Here is a 25,944-nt window from a genome sequence, read left to right on the forward strand (position 1 = left end):
GTTGATATAATGGAACAAATAAGCTTTAGAACAGCTTTTATTAATTTTTCCGTCTCTCCACTGTTCACTGATGTCATTGGGTTTCTGTGCTTTTTGTCTGTGACGTAACGAAGGACATCACAACCTCAGCATTCAGCGCAGACGCAGAGCCTCAAAGGAAGACCACCAAGCTGGGGGGCTCCAGCTCGGTCCTTCAGGAACAACTCCGGCAGACCCCAGCATACGTTCCCCAGTGCCTGCTCAGCAAGCCCAGGACACCACACAATGGTCGTCATATTATGGATGATTTTCATCTTGGGAATAACACTGAAGGAGAAGTACTTGGAGGTGAGTTCAGAACAAATCTGACCCTCTGCAAAGATACCAGCGGTTTCAAACAAAAGGTGACTAGCAGAACTCCATGCTTTTAGATATGAAGGTGTCTCTGCAACTGAGACCCAAGGCAAGATGATAACGTGAGCTCTGCTTTTCTCAAACAACAGTGTAGACGCTCTGCTGAAATAAATGGCTGTAGTTCAGCAGAGATGTAACTTAAACATGCTGAGGATCTGCTTTTTGAGCTTTCTCAATGAATCATTTTTAAACATTGCTGTTTAAAACAAGATATCAGAGCTGAATGTATAACATAGGGCAGATTTAAAAGATTCTCTGGAGACACTAACTACTACATACCACAGAGTGTAAGATAAGAGTTGTTAATGGATTTGAAAAAGATCATCTTTTTGTTGGGAAACTGCTTCATAAACTGTTAGTGGTTCTGAGAGGCAGAGGAGAGAAATCAAGATTTAGTAAAGGACCTTCATACCATAGGTGCTGACTTGCTGCAAAAGCTTTCTAAAAATCCCAGCAGCTCCCAATGAATGTCTTCATAGATGCTGAATTCAAAACTAGATTTAACTCTCAGATATTTTAGATTCCAGCTCTTGACATTCAACACAACCAAATTCTAGGAACAGGACAACATTAACAGACAACTGAGCTTAAAGAAAAGACACAGACCCTTACCTTTTTTCTGATGGGCTGCTAGGACTATCGTGTGTTGCTCTTTCAGACACTTTCCTCTCTTGCGCTCGAGAATCCCACCTAGGTTGTTTTTTTTTAGCAACAGCATCTGCTATCAAGGGTTATGAAAGCCAAACCAAAAGCTGAAAGCAGAAGTCTGAATTTCAGAGGACAGTGTCTCACGGAGGTCAGCATCCAAGGGAGAGGGCAGGTTCAGCTGGCTGTTGCAGCAGTGGGACGATGCTGGAGCTCCTGGAGAGCGTTATCAAGGCAGGATGTGTGACACTGCTGCCTGCAGGAAACATGACCAACAACCGGGCACACCACCTCTATGTCCCCTAGCCCCTGCTCTGCACCATACATGCCAGGTTGGCCATGTCCTAGGTGCAGTGTCCCTGACACTGTGGACTAAGAGAAATTCCTGCCCGCAAGAGGACAGGGAGGAAGTTTGTGTAGAGGGCTGACACCAGTATCAGCCTGCATGCTGATTTCTGTGGAGCAGCAAGAACAGGAAATTAAAGCTTACTGCAACCCCACAACCTGAGGTCTGGACACACACAATGGCAACTACTTTCACCCCATCCTCCTACAGACTCTGTGGCTACATAGTTTTCTGGCGGGTGGAAACATGGTGAACCCGAAGATAAGCTGTTATTACCTGCATGAACTTCCATCTAAACCCTTTTAAAAGACATTTTGAAAATTGTTTTGTTTCACAAAGGCCCTAGCACAGCCTAATAATTGAGAATAATTTATTTTTTTTTTAATTTTTCATCTCAAACATTTTACTTTTTAATCTCTCTTTACTGCACAGTAAGAACAGCTAGGAAATTCTGATAGGTATGTACAGTTATTAGTAGGTTAGCCAGGCTGGAAACACTTTTAAAAATCTTATATGTGCATACATAGCCAAAATAATCATAGAAACCAAAATAGTAGTAATATATCATTGGTGCTTATATATTATCTTCTCAAGAATAAAAGACACTATTTCTGTGTAAGGGTTTTAGGTAACCCTTGACTTAGCCTGCACCAAAACTACAGATCCTTTAGATTCAGAACTTGGTCTGAGCTTTCTGACTCAAAATTTGCTCCATGTTGTTTACAAGGGATAACTCTGTATTAAATTAACAGATCCTAATGCCAACTAATCTCTAGGGTAATGAAATCTCTTACTAGCAAGCTAACATTCTGCCCACCCAAAGTATACTTTGCTACCCCATGTACCACCCTCTACCAGCCCTCTAGTTGTTCTCCCTGCATCTGACAGGTTGCCATTTCCAAAAAGCACTTCTTGATAACACGGAACAGAAGATTGAAAGTTTCTGAGAGAGGCAAGTTAGGAAAACAGATTCTGCTTTTACAGAAGATGGCAGAACCATATTATAAACCCAGCCTGATTTGACATAAATCATCATTTCATTTAAATCAGGTTATACCAGTTTGCACCAGATAAATGATTTCTACCATTTGTTGCTGAAGATTCCTTTTATATTTCAGATTCTTAAGCTAGTTCAAGATTATCTTGACTTCCCTTGCCCAGCTAGCAGTATGACTGTCATTTTTAAGATACTTGCTGCGGGTTATTTACTCTGTCTGTTTTGTTTACAGACTCATTCCAATGAGCCAAAGAAATACGATGCAAGCAGGAAACACTCGGTGTAGTGCTGGAGCCGAACACGGCCAAATGAAGAGCTACCGATAGCTCCATGAACAAGAAGGGTGCTCTGTTAAATGCAGTTCTGAAGCAAAACATGCTTTGCTGTATACCACGTATGGGTGTTTCAAGACAGGAAACAGTATCTGTCTAGTAATGGGCATGTAAGAGTCTCCACTGTGGTTCCACATGCTGCTCCTGAATTCGGCTTCACTAAATCACATAGCATAGTTTTAGTTTAAGGGTTTAAATAACTTAAAATTGAATTGATAGATGGCATTCCTTGACCCACAGAGCTTTGGAGGATTCTGGGTTCCATCCTTACTGGAAGCATTTAATTTTCATCTGCTACAGAAAAGCTAATTCTTTCCACTCAGTATTGGCCTACTGGCCATAATTCAGACTAACATCTCTGATTTGATATCAAGTCAAAGGCTGTATGTGGCTTCTAGAGGTAAAAAAATAAGAAATAGTTTTCATGATCACATCTTACATTATCAAACACAAAAGCTGCTCTAGAGCAGCTTTTAAGTGTGCAGTTAAACAAAAATAACCTAGTAAAGCCAGCAGAACTGGGAATATCGTGCTTTCCTGAATGTAGCTATAGCCGAGCAGGCTATAGGAAACTCTCCAAGCTGTCTATTTATTGAGCCGATGCCCAATACTTCTAACTCCTAATTTATTAGAACTCCTTTCTCCCTAAGAGTATGCCACATCTATTCAAAAAAGTTGGTATTTTGCTAGCAGTTAAGTTTATGTTATTGAGATATTTTGAGACTTGGTAGAAAAGTTAAGATGCCTAATTAGAAAATGATCTGCAATCACTCAAATGCAAAGGAAGAGGGCAAAATAAAATGACATCATCTCCTAGAACATGTTGCTAGTTCTAGAGGATAAGGCTTGCTGTGAATTTCATTCAGCTCCACATGTAAGGAAAGAAAATGGTATCATCTTTACTGTAGCTTCAACTTTCATACTCAGATAGAAGAATAAGACTGGTATTTGAACTTTGGGCATCCTGTATCTCTAGCTACACTAGTTTAGATGAAAGACAAAGGAAAAGGTTCTCTCAAAAATGTGAGTCCTACAAAAGTCCTTCCAAAAGTGTTTCAGAGAATTTTCTCCAGTGGAAAAAAATCATTCAGTGATATGATCTGTTCAAGTTAAGTTAATAGTAATGGGATGGACATTGCAAGTTGAACTCACAAATATTAAAGGGTATAAGCAAAATTTGCACTTCTGGATTATGCTTGATTAATCCTCCCAGATCCTGAAGCTTTGGGAATAAATGAAGACCAAGGAAATACAAGCAGCAAGAGGAACAGTTTCCTTACTAAACCCTTTGGCTCTGGAAATATCACGAGTAAGAGCATAATTTATCTCAGTATTTGTTTTTACTCTGGACAACCAGTAAGTTATCTGTGTGTGAATGACACTACAACCAATTCATTTCATACATCATTCCATAACCATCAGCTCAAAGCACTCGTATCCAACCAAGTTTCAAGGCACTTCAGATTCTGTTGCCAACTGCATCAGGCAGCAAGTAATGTTCCACAAAACGATTAAGTTTTGCCATGAGTTTCAGCATTTTACACACTGCTAGTAAACAGGCCATGTGATGCACTGTATGCTGCCATCACTGCAGCAGCGCAATTCCTTTGTATATACAGCTAAGAACAGAAGCCAGGTTACTAATGAGTTTGTTGGTTTTCTCTTTTTAGCAGAGGAAGAGGATTGTTGTGACAATGCCTTTTTTTTTCTTCCCCCCACCCCCATGTGAATTCTGAATATTCAGCTTCTGTGACTGGGTTGTCTACTCAATTCTGGACATCCAGCACATACTTCTATCAGTTTAAGATCTATCATGAATGCTCAAAAGTCTGTTTTTCTTCCTCTACGAGTAACATTTACAAGAGGTTGCACTCCCTAATCAGAGGTTTGTGCTTAAAAGTTTCAAAAGACTAGTGTAACAGATGTTTTATTTGAATATGTTGATCATTGTTAGGTCTGATAAATGAATTTTTGTAGAAGAATGATACATTTTGCCAAGATTGCCATAGAATATTAATGTGGCAGAAATATGACATTTTAAAGATCACAGTAGGTGAGGCTATGCCAACTCAGCATCTGCACTCTTCCTGTGATCAGGCAATAAGAGGGCTTAAATTTGCTATACACAGCATCATACAAATGAACAATGCATTTCACCAGCAGGACTCTGTCCATTCTGGCCTTGCTATCAATTAATTCAATTATTTAAACCAAAACATGAATTCAGTGTTAAGAAAACAGTGGTTTTCAACACTTATATACACACTCGGTACTTTCTAAGTGGAGACGTGAACTTGTATACAGCAATTCGATAACAAATTTCTTAGTTACCTTTCATGAAGAAGTCCACAAAAAGGGTTAGATGTGTTGAAAAGAGCCTGTATATCCAAGGCACTGAACCATCTTCTTGCACTCAGTGTGGGCATATGCATGCTCTCATACTTGGAGTGCATAATAAGGCCTGGAATACTACTGGGTGCGTGTCAAGTCAGAAGCAAGACCATACTTTTAAGGGAGGTGTGAGGGAGGAATAATAACAACAATAATAAAAGCCCACAATCTTAATTCTCTTTAAGCTACCAACTGCCATGAATATCCACACAGACAACACCAAGAAGTGGTATCAGATACTTATTTTTCCTCAACTGAGAAAAAAGCTGGGCACAAACATTTTTAAAAAATTAAGTATTTGTCAATATAGGGAACAGGATGTAAGAACTCTTGAAACTCACGCAACTATGAATAGAGAAAATCCCTAAAGGAAGTTAATCACCAGATGTCTTGGGAAAATCATCTATCAGTCAGAGATGGTCAGCCACTAAATTAGTGTCCTTCATTACCTCAGGAACATCTTCCATCTTTAATTTCACCCCAAAGTATGCTACATTTTTTTCCCCCCTTTTTTAGAGCCCTAGGCTCATGAAAATTTAAATATAAATGCATTTAAAGTGGTGAGAAAAGGCTATTTATTGGATGATTAAAGTTATTATTTCAGATCTGTCTAGTGGCCTACTTAAACTCTTGTTGCAGAATGGAAAATTGCCCTCAAACATGGGAATCTTAATTTTTAAAATCTAGAGTAATACAGTTCTTTTGCTTCCAGAGAATTAACAGATCTAGTGGCTGGATTAAGCTAATAACTCAGTGTTGAATTACCTTCCACCTGAACGGAATATACCTGTTTGGAAATAAGGGATTACAAAAAAGCAATTAGCATTCAAAGAATGATTTACTATAAGCATGCATATTTACTGATATTTTAAGCAAATTGAGGGTTTGTGTTGATCTTCTAACACTTGGAGGACTATTTTTAAAATAGAAAACACTGCTTGTTCTGTGTTCCCGTGTATACTTATCACCTGAATTGAGAATAAGAGAATTAGAGGAAGATGCTGCTTATAAAACTCCAGGATAAAATAAATTTATTGTCATTCTGAAGAGATTAAAGGCAAATTGCACTTTTTAAAAAAATATTGTCACCATTCTAAAATACATATTCCTCTGAATATACATGCATATATATATGTGTGTGCGTGTGTGTGTGTATATGCATGTACGTCACACGCCTAAGCTGCCAGGTACCCTACTGATTTTCAGATCTTTTCTGTTTAAGTGACTCCATTAAATTTTTGTAATTCTTGGTGGCCGCATGACAAAGTAAAAATTCTTCCTGAAGCTGTGGGGGGACGGGCAGAGGGAGATGAAGCTGAAGTGTTTCATGTGACTGCTCAGAGAAAAACAAAGCAGAAAAGAATTCTTAAAAGCCTTGCATAAAGTAGACCAATGCAAAATAGCAGTAAAGTGTTTAATGCCTGTAAATTTATTGTATACATACTCTGCAAAACTTCCATATGCATTTGGTGTTAGCGCAAAAGTATACACTTTTTTGACAACACCAGAAAACAGATAAGCTGTTAGAGTAAGAGTTAACCTGATTTGTCACATTGTGTAAAAAGACATTGTGCACAACTGATATCCCCAAATAAAAATCATTGGCTAGAACTAGAAGCACCCTTATTTACACACTAACACTTTAATATTGCATCACACCCACTCACCAAAATAAATAGAAGTACATTCATCACAATTTAAACAGTCTCTCTCCATATATTTATTTTCTGACATGTTTTGGTCTCCAGAAATATGCTAGAAATACGTATCAGCAACTAGATTAAGTTACAAAATGCAAAAAAAATAGAAAATTAGTTCGCCTGGACAATATTTTGGGCTTTACACAAAAATAAATCCAGATTTCCATAGAGATCTCATATACTTCTTGAAAGATTTTTATTTTAAAGCACAGCACAGAGTTGCATACTAAGGCTTCCTGTGATATGCAAAACCCTGGCCTGCAAAAGACATTGCTGTAAAGTGTAAATACAGCTCAAGCGTAAATACAAGACATTTTTGAAAAAGTAGTCATTAATAGAAAGTGCCCTTCGTTTGATTTAGCATCATCATCAGTTAAGAAGTAGCTACTGTAATTGTGCAATCAAAGCCAGACCTGGAAGGGTTTTATGAGAACTATGTCATCATTTCACACTATCAAGTTTAAGGATATAGAATCTGAGATAGCAGGAACTGACCAACCTTTTTATACTCCTACATTCATTAATTTTTTTGACACAATTTAGTTAAAGGCACATTGTCAGTGAATTAAAAATCTAAAAACCAAACCAGAATTTCATTAAATACAATTAAATCACTAGCTTAACATCAGATCCTCATAAACCAATATAACCATTCCTCCAATTTTAGTTAACCTCAAATTCAGATGCACTTTGGAAGAGTACTCATGTACTCTTTTAAGATTAATAAAATTTGGTAAACAGTAAACATCTTTGAACACAAGGTCAGGAATTAAGAAAAAACATTTAGTACCTTCCTAGTAGATTTACAGAAAAACGTAGCAAATGCAAACATTAAAACCCAATTATTTATACAAAATTGGAAAACCATTATCACCTCATTCCAATTACGAGAAAGTACTTCTTGATTGTAAAATTACAAACTTGTTCTTGAGTAATTTTTCCACATGAAATAAAATTTAAACAATGATTATTGTGTTGAAGAAAAAACACAGGTATACAGTGTCTTAGGGAGGCTGGCAGAGCAGAGTGCATTCCAATCACCATCTACAAGACAAATGACAAAGTGCTTTACAGATTAAGAAATTTAACTGATCTTGTATAGTGTGGTGAATTAAAATGTATCACTACTGTGTAGGTAAATAAAAATCAGGGTTTTATTCAACTTGCATTCATCTGAAACGCAGACTTAATTCCAGACTGAACTAATTTTGAATTAATACAGATCTTGCATTTCAGAACAGCCTGCATTTTCAACCATGTAGGAAATTGCTTGCAACCAATAGAGTTATCTGGGTCAACAAAGGCCTAGAGCCTTCTTCCAGCTGCTATAAAACAAAAAAACCCCAGCAACTTGATTATGGTCCCAGCAGCAGCATTATCTCGAATGGATAATTCGAGCAACTACAACAGAAAACAATTTTAGATGGTCCCATTAAGCAGAGCAAGTATAACAGATTTATAGACAAGCAGTGAGATTAAACTATCTTGCACGGTCTTAAGTGTATACACTGAGAAAATTTCAGCTAATACTGAATCAGTCCATAATATCCATCCAAATAGCTTACTCATGTCAGTGTTATGCTGAAGCAGTGAAATGCTACACCATTCGCTGAAAATGGCTCAAAAAAGGCAGGTTTTTTTCTTACACTAAGAGTCACAAACTTCAGCAGCTTCCAAAGTTGTTCCTTACAGCTTGCTTTCTGACATGCTGTTTCTGAAGGCAGCACTGTTGAATTGCCTCCTGACAGGAAAAGTTCTTTCATTGTTATTCTGTTCAGGAAGTAATTTTTCCTTTTCATTCATTAGCTTTCCCTCCCATCCCCCCAACACACACCCAAAGCCTCTGTAGTACCAATACTTGGTATTATTAAAACACAGTAACCGCTTAAGTGGCTAAATCCAGAGGTCCTATCAGTTGAGGTTTGGGGCCTGAGGCAAAGGCAAGAGTGACACTGGTGAGCTTTGAAAGGAAACCTGGGGAAAAGTAAATGCAACACCAGATTTGAAATTCAGATTCTCAGTGCAAAATCCTTGTAGACTTGCATGAACCCCTGTGCCAATTGTAAACAAATTCAGTTACTGAAGGAAACAGTCTTTAAATGCATAGATGGAAATAATGTGCAAATATGGGCCTTAGAATAGGTAACTGAACTCCTGATATAACTAACATTTCACATTTTGTTTGATGAAATTAACCAGTCATTTGCTAGATGCCAGTGGTATGAAGTCATTAATATCAGTTGCAAATATAGTAACACAATTTCATTCTGATGTTCTTTCCGAATAGTGAACCTGATTCAATGACTGCTTCACATTTTAAATAATTTAAAAACACCTGATTTTTAATACAAGAGAAAACAATGTGCACTGTACACTTAATCTGTAAAAGCAGCAGAAATTGTTGGACAAACTTGAAGATTTACAGGGCAGGAAAAGAATTTCAAGGCGTATACTTGAGCCCAAAAGCACAAGCTACATACAAACACTGGAAATTCCTATTTTTCCGGATGTGTATTCATCATACTGAAACAGATTGGCATTGAAATTCCAGGCACAGCAAAGGCCAACATAACTTTTTGGTCATTTCTGTAACTGCACTATTTGCAAGTGACATGCACTGTTAGAAACAGAAGTTCTATTTTTTTTTTAAAAAACTGGTTAAGAGACACAGTCCTCAAATCAGAAAATGTTAGCACTTTATTGCTTTGAACATCTGTGGCAATAGCTGAAATTTACACTCACCCAAGCCATTTCTATACAGAAAATATTATTTCAATACTTTGAGGGATCTCAACTCAGACTGAGAACAGGATATAAAACAATTTCTTTACATCTCAAAAAATATCAGGGAACAAGAATGTTACTCTTTTTGAAGTGAATGCAAAACTGGTTTACTGGTCTATGGGTCCACACAGTTGCAAGTCAGTGCATAGCTAGTCAGTATTTCTGCTGGCATTTTGAACAACTGATTTCATCAATGGAAATCTTTACTGATTTTTCTTCCTCTTAATATGCATTAGTGCACTAATTTCTTCATATAAAAAAAATAAACCCTGGCAAGTATTAAAAATAAATATCTTATTTATGTCAAACTAAAGCCTTGCTTTTCAGTATTATCATCCCTTTACACATTCTTTTGCCCTCTAGCAAGCAAATGGAAACTGAAATAGAGTAAGAGATGTATGGAGGCAGCGGGTAGCAAAAATGAGCAAAATCAACACCATTTTAAGTTTGTTAACGTGTCCTCAGCTTCTTTGACTGTCTCTTGCGTTTCAATTCCTCTTCTTCCCGTTTCATTTCTTCTAAGTCCTCTTGAACACCAAGTCTCAAGCTGCCAAATAAGATGAGATCCTTTACAAAGTGCTATTCAAGAAACATTACACTTGACTTCTGCATTTTCCCTTAAGAAAAACAATCCTAAAGTTATCACAGTTGATTTGAGGAAAAATACCTTGGATCTGTTCAACACTATCATAGGTATTCTTTAATTTTAAAAATACAGCTTTAGGAAAAAAGACAGGTGTACAAAGAAATCAAGATTCTCATCGCTGAAACAGTCAGATCTTCTCAGAAAGAATGATTTAACTTTTGGTGAGAAAAACAACATTACGAGAAAAACAACATTATGAAAAAAACTGACTTTTATTGAGCAGTCATTCTTTTTTGAAAACAAACTGCTGATAAGTGTCAATTCTCCCCAAGCTAACTCACATGCAATCATAGCAAGACTGCTTCAAATCAGCTTCTTGCCAAGAACCATCTACACCTTATATCTTGGCAAGGGTGAGAACAGACATCAGAAACAGAAGCAACAAGTTGTGTTGCGACTCCTTGCCTTTGGGCACAATTCAGGCATGACCCTGTTCTACCTTGGTCCATCAAGCTGCGAGGGCACTGGTGAGCAGGCACATGAAGGAGGTACTGCAAAGTACAGCATGTTCTAACTATCTCCCTGCCTAGTTTCTTTGGCTTCCTAGAAGTCAGTACATTGAAACAGATAGTCAATTATTTCAACAGTATCAGCGATCACTGGCCTTCTCTTCAGAAAAGGGCAGAGGCTGGGCAGTCTTGCTGGTTTGATACCAGGAATGGGTGTGAAGTACTGCCTCAGCTTGTAACCCTACAAAGTATGTTTGGGCATCTGTCATTCACTGTGAAGCCATGCAAGGTAGCTTGTACCTTAATACAAAAGGAGCAACAACACAACAGTCTATCCTGATCCAACTGTTCTAGGTAACTACTCCAATACAGGCTCTAACACAGATTTAATGCCTAAGCAAACTGAGGAAGTAACTTGAATTCAGGAAACCGCAGTCATCCAAATTAAGAGAATAAAAAAAAAAAAAAAATACATCAAACATATGTAATCAAACTCTGGCTTAAATCACTTTCAACTTGAATCAACTTTTCAACAGCTAGAATTAATGGCCTTGCTTTGTTAGGAAGAGCTTCTCTTATTAAAGGTCAATGCCTTTAATCATAAAGTCTCAGTGAAAAGTAGCTTGGGATCGAAAAGTTTACTCAGAATTGTAGTCAAGATCCATAGCTCCTCCTCTTTTATAAAAAGCTCCTCTTCCTTTTTTCTTTTTGCAAAACCTCACTCCAGATTCCTAGTAAGAGAATTCAGTGAAGAGCAATACCTCTGTAACATCCCAATTGTTTCTTGTAACTCCATTTAATAGGCTACTTTAACTTTGAGAGCTGCAGCTATTCCCAAGAATAAGGGGGAATAAGGACAATGACTAAACTTAAGATACAAGCTTCCAATACCCTGGGCCCCATCTGAATGGAGAAAAGAAACGAAACAAAAACAAAAAGCACACCATTAAGTACAACAAAAAATTTGTTAACTCAGTATATTTCCAGTATTTTCCACTGCCTAGCAAAAAATAATAAAAAAAAAAAAAACAATTTAACAACTTTGCAAAGATTTGACAATTGTATTATACATCTTCCATCCAGGATTAAAAAAACTAAAAACAGTTTACGGTGATGGTCAGGTTTCTGTAATAGCCAGTTAAGATTTGCACAGGTCTAGGGGCTGAAATCATAATCAAATTCAATATGAAAATCCAGTCATTTCGAAATCCCTATTTATAAAATATCTGTACAGAGTAATTTTATATATAGTTTTAAGAAATCTCCTTCCAGTCCTCAAGAACTAGCAGAATATTGCAGTGTTTGGAACAAATTAAAGGGTTCAGCATTTTAACTAGTATTTTTAGGATTTGTAGAAGTATTCTGGGGCTTAATTTGGTATAATTTTTGCAAGAAACACTTATATAATTAGAATGAACACAAATTTGTTTATTATACCCATTACCTCACTGGCAGGCAGGCTGGCTGCCTGAGTTTAATCTTTGTTAATCTTTTCTGTCAAAAATGGAGATATATAGTATTATGTTCAGGACTACGTTTAATCAGCAAGAATCCACTCTAAATTTAAATAGAAAGTGAGAGGGGGAGTAGTCTGAAGTCACAGAGCAACGCAACTTGAATTTGTGCATACCTTCTAGCTTCTTCTTTCTGTTGCTCTCTCCAGCTGCTCTCCATATAACGTAAGGCATAATCACTTTCATCTTTGTATCTGGAAGTTAAATATTCACATTTAGCACACTAAAAATATGACCTGTATGGCTGTTATGAATTAACTTTTTTTCAAAAAAGAAAATTCTCTTACCATTTACTGTTAGATTGTAATGTTTTGAAAGAATTCAAGTTTAAAGTCATTAAAATGCCTGCTTTATACCTTATTGTCAGCTAAGAAGAAAGTATTTAAACAACGATTTCATTTTCTAACAGTTCCTATTCAAACAGGCCAAGTTAGATCCTCCTATGAAATAGTTAATACCACTGCATTCAGCATTTTACATGAAGGCAGCTGCATTTGACACCCTGAAGTATTACAGGCTGCAGTAGAAAGTAGAATACTCACTGACAGAAAAGATTTAGGAGTTATACACGTGAAAAAGTGAAAACTTTTGTTTTCCAGTTGTCTCATTTGCATCTAATTTTATTGTTCCTCAGAAGAGCATGCAGGCAGCATGAAAAGTCAAGATCCCTTCTGTACGCAAGCAGCTCTAATGTTTGTTAAGTTTCTGAACTGCAAGAACACTTATAGTTGCCAAGACTTTACTCATTCAGCTCAAATATTTAGTTCTATTCTTTGAACTATAATTTCTGTAAGAGTTTTTGCAATATCTTAAATTTGGGCTATCTTACCTTTTCCGGTCATATCCAAATATTTCCCGAATATGCTTTGATATTTCTTCTTGGGGTTCTCCTTCATCTTCAATGAAATCATCCATTTCAGAGTCGTATTCATCATCATCATCATCTTCTATCTGCCTTTTGTAACTAATGGGTGGGAGAGAAGGTCTTCCAAGACCTAAGTGAGAGAGGAATAAAGAATGACAATAATCTGTCTAAAAACAGGCATTTTTTTTACATTTGCTTCTTCATAAAGAAGTGTTTTTATAGTACTTCTGCCTGTGCCCTGGGCTCAGACATTTATAATTCTGGGCTTCAAAGTGGAAAAGTTCTCTCAATTTATTTGACAATTTTAAGACACACAGTAAAAGAAAATATTTCCCGTAAGCTATGTTATGGAAGATTATATATCACTCATCAGCTGCATCCCGAGAGAGCTACCAGACCAAAAAAATCTCTACATTCTTGTTCAGTTCCTGGGTTTTCTAGACACTTGCAGGAGTCCATGCTTTTTATCTCTGTTCAAAAACCAGTTTTAAAAACTATTCACTTTACTGATGGTAAAATTCACCGTACATGAACTTGCCAAAATAACTGAGTAACAATCAATCACAGATTTGCTGTGAGGTTCTTTTTTTTCTCTAATTTTATTTACTGCTTTAAGCATCTGTTATTTAAGGCATTACTAAATTTTTTATGAGTAACTACAACTCTTAAGCAATACAGGAAGTGAATCCTTCAATTCTTTCCCTTTAAAAACCATTCATATGCCAACACCTAGACTGCTTAGATTTCTTTCATGTAGAACTTTACCCTCCCGGTCCTGATTTCAGGTAATGTGGGTAGAGGTAAAAAACAAGTAAGTTGCAGAGGGTAAAAAAGCATTCCATTGTTAAATGCACTTTTTAAAAGGCAAAGATGGCATTTTATCCATATCTTTCTAATTGCATCCACAATTGTTAGAGGCCTTCATTGACCTCAACCCAGACATATCAAAAATATGGAAGAAATCATCTAGGTTGAAAGTTCTTACTTGCTGTAAAACTTCATACCTTGTGGATGAAACACTGGTCTAGGCCCTTGGAAAGGTCTCATTCCATTAATCTGTCCGTTGCTAGGCCTTGTGACTAGATTTTTAGAAGAAATTGTTTCTGATACAACAGTACACTTAGGTTTTACAGCTGTACCCAAGCCGCTGCCTGGTCGTCCAGGTCCTGTGCTTGGACTGACACCTGGCCTTCCTGGTCCCATACCCAAACCACTGCCTGGTCGCCCAGGTCCTGTGTTTGTGCTGACACCTGGCCTTCCTGGACCAGTGCCCAAGCTGCTGCCAGCTCTCCCAAGTCCTGCATTTGTGCTGACGCCTGGCCTCCCTGGACCAGTGCTCAAGCTGCTGCTGGCTCGCCCAGGCACCATGCTTGAGCTGCTGCCTTGTCGCCCAGGTCCCATGCTCGAGCTGCCAGCTGGCCTTCCAGGTCCCATGCCTGAGCCACTGCCCAGGCGCCCAGGTCCCATGCTTGAACTGACGCCCAGCCTTCCAGGTCCTGCAGCTGAGCTGCTGCCCAGTCGCCCATGTCCTGCGGTCGAACCACTTCCTGGCCGCCCAGGTCCCGCACCAGAGCTGCTGCTTGATTGCCCAGGTCCTGTACTTGAACCACCTCCTGGATGTCCAGGTCCTCCTTTTCCTAAACTGCTACCTGACCGCTTTGCATTGGAGTTAATTTCATGGTGAAGGGCTGCAGCATTTCCCAGTTTGGTGTGGGCAGACTTTTTCAGGTTAGATTCTTTAGCAGATGGTAGCCTCTGAGCCCCAGTGGCTGTTGCTTTTGAGGGTGGTGCTTGAGTGCTTGAGCCAGATCTTCCTATGCTATTGACAGATAATTTACTAAGATGGCTACCAGCAGAGCTTTTTAAGGAGTCATTTTGTGAGGTTTTATTTTTTTCCATTTGACTAAATTTGGAAGATGATGAGCGTGAGTGTTTTTCAGTCAATGCTGGTGCTTTGGATTTCTTATCAGCACTGCTCACAGAAGACAGGCTGCCTTTTATAGAGGAATGTTTATCTATTGAGCTTTTGTTAAGTTTTGTATTTACAGATTCTTTCTGAGAATTCACTTTTTTTGAAGAACCGGATACACCTGTATTCCTAATCTCTTTCTCGTTTTTCTTTTTCTGCAGTTCCGTTCTTTTGTTTTTGCGCTCTAAATATTCTCTCTCTCTCAATTCCTCTGCTGTCCTAGGTCTCTCTTCTACCTTTTTCACTACTTTTATTTCCACTGGTTCATACTGTTTTTTTTCAGCAAGCCTTAGAAGATCTGTGAAGTTCAGAGGTGCTGGTGCATTTTTGGGAGGTGCCTTTGGTTTCACTGCAGCTTTGGCTGGTTTCTCTTCATACTCCTCTTGCTCATGCTCAGATTCAGTCTGACTGTATTCAAATTGTTCAGTTTCATCTTCTGTTGTGCACTCAGCTTCTGCAACCTGAGCAACATTCTCGGAGGTCCTCCTCTTTCTAGGCTTTTCTTCAACAGGAATGCCATTATAGCCATAAAAGTTATCCTTCGTTCGCGAAGCCATAGCTCTTGCTTTTCTGTCATGTTTCAGTTCAATGCGCCTAGCCAAGAGTTGTTCTTTCCTTCTTTTTTCTTCCAGTGCTGTAGAAGAACAGGAGAAAGTTATGCAAAAATACTCTAATTTCAATTACTTTCAATTGATAAACCACTTCAACATAAGCTTATGTCTGGTTAACAGCTATCTGAAACAGATACAAAGACCAGAGAGTGATCAGAGGTCTGGTAACAGGACAGTGGACCTAGACAAACTAATTCACCTGAATCAGCTACTCCTAAAATCTAAAGACAAAAAAAATTAAGCCAGTGCCACTATTTTGCAACCCACTAAGCTGATTCAACAGAAGCAACTCTCTGCATAATGTTATGCAAACTAAGGGGAACTACTGTGTAAAGTACAGGACTTCAAACAGGGTATCTGAAGAACGAACGAGAATTTTGGGATTGAGCAGAGAATTGTGATCATACAGAACTTACTATTGGATGTTTAGGGGAAGGTGGAGAAAGGGCAGGATCAAAGAGGAACAAGTATTTGAAAACAGAATGTGCACACGGTGGCAAAGAAGGAGTGGAGGGAAGGGGCTGGACAGGGGTACGCAAGCTGATGGTCAGTACTTGTCTGGCATAGCCCTGTGCTGGATCTCCACAGCCTGTCCTATACTCTTACTAAACTATTTTCTGCACGAGCATGTGCTCCATTTTAAGCACCAGGGCCATGATCTACTGGCAAAATTCAAGTTGAATTAGCTGATGAGCAAGATGAAAGGTCTAGCTAGATACTGGAGACACCAAGGCTACCGGGGCCAGATACCAAAGCGACTCAGGAAAAGGAGCTTCCCTGAGCATCAGTCCCTAGAAACAGAATTGCACTATTCATGCTGCATTTTTACGTAGGTTCCTGTAAAGATCCTGTCCTGCTGCTTGTGTTAATTTGTCAGTGTCTGTGCCTATACAGAGTGCATGCACATGCCTATTTGGAATTCATGCTCAGTCTTGCTTCTGCAGCTACAATATGAGAAAGCGATAAGGTGCAGACTCTCATGACAGGCTGAGGAGAGCAGGAATCTCCTGGATCATCCAGTCCACTAGATTTAGCTACCCTTAACAGAAGGTAAACATTAGAAATAATGCAGTCAGTTTCTTCTATAGACTAAAGGAAACATAAGACAATAAAAAATTGTGGCACAAAAAAAAAAAGCCTGTCATAAATTTCAGACTGTATTGATACAGCAGATTAAGACAACACTGTGAACAATAGGAACTCTGTTCTGACACAAATACAGCCTTTCAAAATTATGAAATAACCAAAAACCCAGCATGGTTTCTTGCAGTGTCTCTTCACCTTAACTACTTCTTGGCCTCTGATAGTAAAAGCTAGGGTAGCTGATTAATACTTAAATCCTTAAGAAAGCCTGAAAGTATACCTAATCCTTATTTTTTCTTCAGTTTTCATTTAGCATCAGTCGTGTGCATAAATTCAAGAAACAGACAAAAATAGTAGCATGTGCAAGAGGAAGAGTCCTAAAAAGTGAATAAAGTTCATCAGAAGGAAGTATTTTGGACAACTTCAACTAGTTACCTTTTTTCCTTTTTTCTTCTTCTTTCCGTCTGAGAAACGCTTGTACTGCTGCAGATTCTACACCCTTGACTTTTGGAACCTTTTTGGGAGGACCAACAGCCAAACTGTATCTTTTCTGCAAAGAACAACAAACATATCAGAAAAGTTAGAGCTGTAAAATCTTAAGAGTTTTTAAAACTGAGAAGTTTTAAAACTAGTACTAGTCTAGTACTAGTCAGTCAGGCACTTGACTAAGCATAGAGACAGTACTGAATAATAAGCAATAAATTTCCACAGAAGCTGGCAGTGCACTCAGTTGTGCAAAGAAATGGACAAGAAACCAGAAGATAGGTAGGAAAACCAAAGGAAATGAGTAAAATACACTAGACTGCAAAGGAATACAATAGCTATACCAGTAATGGAGGGGGAGGAAAAAAAAAAAGAAAAAAACCACACCAGTTCAACCTTACACTCTTCCAAGCAGAATATAAAAGTAGCATATGTTCCAAGCTGTCAGAGTCCCTTTATTTTTCATATTGCAGGTTTACAGGCCCATTACAGCTTTCAATTTTTTGTGGATGCTTTTATCAGTTTAAGACTATCTTAATCAGTAATAATAAATTCCACGGGTAAGTTAGAATGCAGACTTCATCAGCATAATTAGCAGGCTGATCTAAAACCAATGACACAATTTTGATTTTTGTTCCCGTTGTAGTGGTCCTAACTGGAAAACTGTAGCACATCAAGGAATTAGTGATCTGTTTAACAGTAGACCTGATGCAGCACAGGCCTGTGCTGTATTTATCAACTGACCACTGGATGAATTTAGCCAACTAACTGTAAAAACCTGAATTTAACCCCCACTTGGCACCAGGCAATTTTACCACCTGCACGTCTCATCTTACCTTGAAGTGAATCAGCACAATTTCATATAACATCCTTTTGCTTGTTTATAAAAGTGATGAATAGAGCTGTTTATTTCTAGGAACATTCTATAAAGCTCTAAAGACTACGGTGCTGGTGAACACCACCATGGACAGGATCTGCGCAGCGTGGCACACTGTCGAATGCTGTACAACTCTGGGTTCCCAGAATCTGAAGGGACCTAAGTTTATCTATGCTATATGCTTTGTCCTTCACATGTTATCTCCAATAAATGGTACTTTAATCAATCCTTATAGAGTTCGTGCCTTTCTTACTGGGATCTGTAAGGAAAATCTGTTCTTACACTTGTTCAGACATGCTCTTTCATAAATGTTCTAATTATCAGACTGAGCTTTAGAGGTATAAAACTAAAATGGAGAGAAGAATTCTGATCTTCTTCCCCAAAAAACAAGCTAGAGAAGATAAATGAAGCAATCAGACACACAAAAATAGTGGCAAAAATGTACACAACAGGAAGGAGTCAGTTAAATCCAGAAGCAGGTGTAAAGCAGAAAAATATACTTAGAAAGAGTGTTTTGATGTTTGATAAGGGGCTTGGGGGGATTTTGATAGGAAAATAGATTAGAAGTTGAAACAAGATCTTCTGCATGCCAAGTTAGGATCCTCATCAAATGAAAGCTGTGAAGTGAGGTCCCAAATAAAACATTTAAAGCAAAAAAAAAAAATATAGCACAGAAGTCAGTACTGGTACCTTTTCTATACTCATGCAGCCTTATAAACATAACATTAAAAGATTACATGAAAACATATGGTAAAAGCATCTACATCCAAATATTTTCGAGGCAAGAAATAGACAAGCCTGTAGAACAAATCCCTATAGATTTCAATACCTTACAGTGGAAGCCTCAGTTCTAATTTCTGATTCACTGGAACAGTAGCATATGCATAGGTACTTGGATTACTTTCATATAAATAATACAGAAAATCATGTATTATCTTTATATACATATACTAAGACACAAAGTTCAATGGTTCATTTCTAAAATGCAGCCAAAACTGGCTTGAAGTAGGACAGTTACAATACCATACAATACTGTTAAAGTTGCATTTAATAATTTTCAAAACAGATAAAACAAATAAAGCTACACTATTAATCTACTTTCTAGTAGCAAAAGCTGACATACAGCATCATCACAATAAAGAGCTACTACAAGCAAGCTCATTTACTGAGATTCTTCTACACACACAAGCGTTTGTCACAATCTGAGAATGAATTTTGTAAACCTGCACCACTGAGAGATGCTCCTGCTTTGAACAGTTTTTGGTACTTACAAGAGAAATCATTAGAATCAAGATTGCTAGGGCTCTCTCTCAAAAAAAAAAAAAAAAAAAAAGGCTTCTCCTGGAGCTGGGACCCTCTTTTCTAGAAAGGCATGAATTTCCTGGCCTCACCCCACCCCTCAGTTTCTGAAGTTTGTTGTTTACAATATGGGGCATTCTAAGAACTAACTGTTCATGAAATCTGAACCACAAGGCGGTATTTCCGGTAAATTTCTGGGGAAAACTAACCCTTGACTCAGTAGCCTCAATCTAAATCAGAAAGGATATGGCAAATCAATCCACTCAATACTAGTGAACATTCTTTCAGAAAAAGGTTGAAGCAAATTAGTGGACACCTTAACAGCAATTTAAGATGCTCTGTCTGTAGCAAACTAGCCAAGTGAATTATCTTATTCCCAAAGCTAAACACAGCATATTTTGCCCTGATAACCTAATTTAGAAAAGTTTGATTTGCTTACTCAGTTTCTACAGTTTAGGAAAAAAAACAAATAAAAATCTGAGGATATTCTAAAAGCATTTTAGGCTTAAGAAACACTTTTGAAAACTGAATAGCAGGGACAAATGTAAATAGGTCTATCATGTTAGGAGGCTCTATAAAGAATTAAAGTGATAGGGAAGCAGTTTCCAGGCTTTGTTTTGCTGCAGTGAACACTCCTATCCAGAAACCGGTTTGCAAAGTATGTTGACAAACATGCTATCAATATTGTGCAAAGTTCTGCAAAACTGAAGACTTAATCCATCAGTAGTCACTTTCCTTTATATTGGTTTCCAAGTGAAAACACAGCTAAACATTTCATTGACAAATACAAGAATTCCTGTACTGGAAATCATTGCTTCCATTGATGCACACCTTCATTTGGAAATAGCATAAAATAATCAGCTTAAGTTTACTTGTTTTAAAAGCACTGAAACTTTCACTTTTCTACAGCCCCGATCAAATGTTTTACTTGCACCGCAAATTAACACACCGTCAAATCCCAGGTAAAACAGACACAGTAAACGGGCATATCACTTCTTTTTCCAAATAGCTGCACTAATCAGACTTTCTACCTATACAGAGTAGGTTAAATCAGAGAAACAGAAATGTTTAGCCTTTGGAAAAGAGCAGGTCAAGCCATTTCAGAACCCTGCACTACTCTCACTGTGGATGCGCATTATCTCTCTGGGTAGCACCCAGTGACAGCTCACAGTTCACTCCCTGAATATCACCAAAATCTGTAGTTGGTAATGTTTTATCCAAAGGAAAAAAAAAAAAAGTAAAGGCTGTGGAAGTGCCTTTCTTCAATTGCATACCCTCAGTATAAAACATCCCCACTAAATGCAGAGCACTGGTGTCCTGGGAACCAGTCCTGGGCGGTAGGCACTACAAGTGAGCCCTGCAGGTCACAAGTATAACTACACAATATGAAACAGGTTTTTCTCTTAAATCACACTGCCTTGTATGCCTTTCTGTTTAAAGGCTGGTACATGATCCTGACACAGTTGCAGCTGTTTTGATACCAACACTGAAGTGCCAAAGATTAGACTATAAAACCTAGATTTTATGAAATTATTGCAAACTTTGCTGCATCCAAATTAAGCCCAAAGAGGATTGGGTATCAAACCAAACCAACAGACTATTAGATCCACCAGGGAGGGCAGTAGAGATATTTTCTTTAATAGTAAATATTTACACAGGTAGCAAGGCAAAATATCAAACTGATCAATTCCGCATAATCTAATTCTGAAGTAATATTGTAGAAGCAATCATTTTTGTTATGGACATGCCCATACAATCTAGTAACTCCATTTGTGCTATCAGTTTTGGGCAACCTTCCTAGGTTGTCACAGAATTTTATACATTAGCAAGATATGAGTCCTATACAACATTACATGAGAACTTTTTTTTCCCCTTTACCATTGGTAAAGCCATGTGGCTTTCTCCAATGAGAATGTCCTTTTATATCCTGAAGACAGAAGGGAATAATTTTTTGAAAGTATAACTAAGGGTTCATTAGCACAATTAAGTCACATACCTCCTTGCTTTTGTCACTCCTTTTGTTATGCCCTAACGCCGGTTCCTCTAAAGGCTACTCTCTAAACTGATCAGTAAGGACCATCTGTGTTTACTGCCCAAGGGCCCCTGGCACTATCCCATGCCTGTACTTTCAAGACCTCTGCTATCGTCTTATTGTTCACTGGACAGACAGTCCCATTTTAGGGTCACTGACAGTTCACTCTGAGCAGCTATGGTTTCTTAGAATACACATGTCTAATGCTTTCTCAACTACTTTTTATTAACATCTAATTATAGCAAAGTTAACAGCAGTTATCAAATGTGCATACATTTGATTTTGTTCAGGTTACAACAATCCCTATGAATACAAAGCCTTTAACACTAAGTATTTTAACAATAGCACCATACTGTTCTCCATTGGTTTTCTCAAAAAAAAAAAATTAACAAGGTCAAGCATTTTGCTACTAAAAAATTAAGATTTTGCAACTATTACTGTCACAATACCCAAGGTGAACCATCCATTAAAAAAAAAAAAAAGCTTTTTCTTCTGTTACATGTTGCTTCACATAGTGTTAAAAAATAAAAACCAACATGCTTCACTGCTTCCTTTATACAGTGATATTGCAGAAACCCATTTTCTTGCATTTATGCAAGAAGAGAGATTATGAATGGAAGAGTTCAGTAAGTTTTGCACATTTTGCTCAGCATTTTCAAGAGCCTGGAACTTAACTATCAAATAAAGTCAAGTTGAGACTAAAGGCCCTCCTCAACCCCCTGCCAGTCTGCTACACTGCATATCTATCTTTTCTCCTCATATGAATACTGATACAATACATGGAACATTTCTAGGCATTGTTTTTAGGACAAGTTTAACCATACAATAAAATTATAAAGACCAACTGAAAAGAGATCTGATTCTGTAATAAATCTATGACAAAACCGTATTTCACAGGCATTTTTTAAATTTCTCTTGAAGGGCAAATGTTCAATAGCTTGTAGGTTATAATTCCATGGGAAGCCTTTTTAAGCACACAAGTGTTCTCTTTTGAACAAATTTTTGCCATGGCACCACTTCCCAAATACAAATGACTGCAATTTAGAGGCAAATAAGCAGGGAAAGGTAAACCAAGCTTCTGACAACTACATTTATCTGTCAACGTTGCTGAAGGTTTTTTCTTAAAGATTCATACTTGCTATACATGATCAGTCTGACTTGAAAGCAGATTTCAAGTGCTGACGTGGATGACAAGCTGTTTTAGTTTTAGGTCACCTCTTTGCAGCTAAATGCCATTCTCTTTCGAACTTAACTGCACTATTTTGTAAGTCTTATATATGAAGGATTCACCTCCCATTAAAAGGGGGAAGGATCAACATGACAGTATTTTGATTTTTGATAAAGTACTGATAGTAGTAGAAACAGAAGGTGAGATAAAAGGATGGCTTGGTTTCTAACTATGTTCACAGTGTTTCTTAAAATGACTCCCAATTTCATACTTTAAGAATCTGCCATTCAAAGATCTCCAAGTGCTTCCATCACATGCATTATGTCACATAACATTCTTGCAGCATAATAGGATATACCAATTCCACAAACAAGAGAACACTAACAGCAATTTATGTCTTTCTGAAGTCAAGAGTAATCTTGCATAACCAATAACATGCCTAATCAAAGCAAGATCACATCCGAAATCTAATGAACTGCTGAATATAAACACCTGAAACTAGAGCTATATACAATACTGAAACCTCTACAGAATGTTACATGAGAAAAACCCGTAACTGAGGCTCTTTTCAGCAATGGCTATGGAGATTAACAATACACCATTAATAACTTTTGCACACATTGATACGTGGACTCTTTTTTTTTAGAAAGAAAATCTGATGCAATTAATACTGTATTGAAAGGTTTATTTCAAAGTCCTTTTGAATCTGGATTTCCATAGGGAGATGAACAAACACGTCTAATTTTACAGGGACATGATGCAATGCTATCACTGTTTTATGATACAGTAATCACAAAAACCATTATTCCTTAAAGAGTTTTTCAATAGTTTCTAGTTTTTCCTATAAAGCACATGAATGTGGTACTCTATTTTTTTCATTAACATAACTGTGAAATACTTAACTTAGTGCATTGTAAACATGCCCTTAAACTTCTTGAAGGAGAATTCAGAGGATATATTGATTAACAAAGGAACTAACACTCCTGGAAAACTCAACTTGACATGCTATCAAGGTCTGCTACTTGGTCCATACCATGTTTCTAATTTAAAATATTTTAAGATTAATTCTATACATCTCATGTGAATAGTTTTTATACACTAATTTTAACCTAGCGAGGTGACTTAGGTACGTAAATATCAGGAAAGACTCAGCATGAACTCCTATGAAGCTTAGGAGCTGCAGATAACCTCAAATAGCATCAAGTACAGCCTGTTCAGTTAAAAGCTACACCACTAACGCACTAGAGAGCCAGGAAATCAATGCATTCTCAGCTATGGACTGAATTGTACTCTCAGTTCTTAGAGAATCAAATCAATCCTAATCCAGCTTTTTCTAAAAACAGTAACAAACCCATTGCACCCATTACACCCATTGCACAAGGAGTAAGATTGCCTCCTCTTAGTAGCACACACGTTCTAGAAAACGTAGCAACTATTTCCTCAGCTCATCATCATAGCTTGTAACAATTTGCAACATTAAAAAGTGGATGAACTTGCTAGTTCATTAAAATTAGTATATTAGAATTTCACGAGAAAAACCAAGAAGGCAGAATGTAATTTCAAACATCCAAAGGACTACAACCACCCAATGATAATTTAGTGTAACACCTGTTGTACGAGCAAGTCAAAGAAAAAGGCATTTAAATATCTTCACATGTTTATATGATATTGTTCTATTTATATTAGAAGTTATATTTCTACATGGAGCCAGGGATAAAACTAAGGCTAAATCATTAAAGAGTAAGTCTTATAAGATTTTTTTTTAAAAAACACAAATGAATCTGATGAATTATGCGTATCTACCATACAGTTAGTCCACATTATCAATAATCATAACATTAGTGAATACTAGCAAAATTACATAAATGCGCTGAGATAAGTTAAGTTCTAGAGGGCCTCCGTTTTAGCACTATCAAAAATAAAGAACATGCTTTTTCTGTTACTTACAGTTTATGTTAAATCTACTCTCCCTCGTTTATACTGGTGTGAGAGAGCTAATCAAAGAAACACAGAACTCTAACACCCATCAAATAACAGACAAATAACAGAAGCATTTCTCTAGCTAATGGAGAGAAAATATTTTTTTTAATCCAAATAAGCACACCTGGCTTACAATCCACGCCCTGTCAAAGTAATGTACCAAAAGGCCACAGGCCCTCCCCACTGCTAGACTTCATGTAGCTAAGAAAGCCAGTTATTTTATATTGAATCAACATAAAACTCACATGGTGATTTGTAAGACAAATTGCTAAAATGCAGACTTCTAAACAACATTCATATGAAAGAAATCTAACACCACCCATCAACTCTCCAGTTACCACTGCCACAGCCTCCTCCTTAGAGAGGCCAAATAACTAGACTGGACTACTCAATAAGCAAATTCATCCAGGACTTGTCATTCTTTGTGTCTGACACGCATTTGAAACGTGGCAGACTTATGTTTTCAGAGCAAACAAAAGAAACGATCTATTTTTAACCACAAGCGATGCACTCCCCGGCACCATCAGTTTTGTCTCCGCAGCTCAACATTTCTGGCAGCTGCAAGGTACAAACTCGGGCTGCCCTTTCCCAGCTCCGCGACCGCTAAGACCTGTTGACAGGAGCCCCCCTTGGCCCGCCGCCCACCCGGCTACGTGCTGACAGCGAGGCGAAAGGCCCGGCTCCCGCTCGGCCGGGCAGGCCCGGCCAGCGCCAGCCAGTCCCGAAAAACGGCTTCCGCGGCCGGTCTCCAGGCGGCGACCGACGTGAGGCAAAAAGGCCCACGCGAGATTCCGGGAAATTTTGGGGCGCCGCCTCCCCAACGGCTTTAACGGCCACCGGCCTCGCGCGCTTCCCCCCCACCCCCAACGGCTCCTGCGGGCCCCGCCGCGGGCTCGCCCGCTCCCCTCCCCCGCTCACCGGCACCGAGTTCAGCCCCTGCTGCTCCGAGGCCACCACGAGGATATTCCGGAAATCCATGGCTGGCTCCGCGCCCGCGGGCGGCTCCCGGCCGGCGGCGAGGCAGTCGCCCTCCTCCCCGCTCCCCCTCGAGCACGACAGAGGCGACACCGCCCCCCGCCACCCTCCCCACCGCGCCGCTCCGCTCCGCTCGCTTCCGGCCGCCGCCGCCGCCTACCCCTTATATCACCTCGCCTCGCGCCGGCGTCACTGCCCTCGCGTCACTTCCCGTGTGGCTGGCGCTCGCCTCGGGAAGCGCGTCAGTCAGGGGGCGGCCGTTGGGCGGCCGTTGGGCGGTGCAGCGCGCGCTCCCGCGAGCGCCGGGCAGAGCGGGCGGCGGCGCCGGCAGCGCTTCATAACGTCCCGCCGCCGGCGTGGCGCCGCCCCCGCGGCTGATTGCCCCTCGCGAGAAGCTGTTTTGGG

At 38.7% G+C, this 25,944-nt stretch overlaps 1 protein-coding gene across 1 annotated transcript; it reads right to left on the bottom strand.

The window, feature by feature from the left end:
- Positions 1-6,504: 6,504 nt before the first annotated feature.
- SPTY2D1 (SPT2 chromatin protein domain containing 1) lies at positions 6,505-25,625 on the bottom strand. The gene is made up of 6 exons (XM_062577239.1): positions 25,483-25,625; positions 17,161-17,275; positions 14,067-15,665; positions 13,027-13,192; positions 12,314-12,391; positions 6,505-10,135 (listed from the first exon to the last, which is right to left on the bottom strand). The coding sequence occupies exons 1-6, from the start codon at positions 25,540-25,542 to the stop codon at positions 10,039-10,041; spliced, it is 2,115 nt and encodes a 704-aa protein (XP_062433223.1). The 5' UTR covers positions 25,543-25,625; the 3' UTR covers positions 6,505-10,038.
- Between the last annotated feature and the right edge of the window lie 319 nt (positions 25,626-25,944).

The sequence above is a fragment of the Rhea pennata genome, chromosome 5 (assembly GCF_028389875.1).
Source record: "Rhea pennata isolate bPtePen1 chromosome 5, bPtePen1.pri, whole genome shotgun sequence".
Lineage (NCBI taxonomy): Eukaryota > Metazoa > Chordata > Aves > Rheiformes > Rheidae > Rhea > Rhea pennata.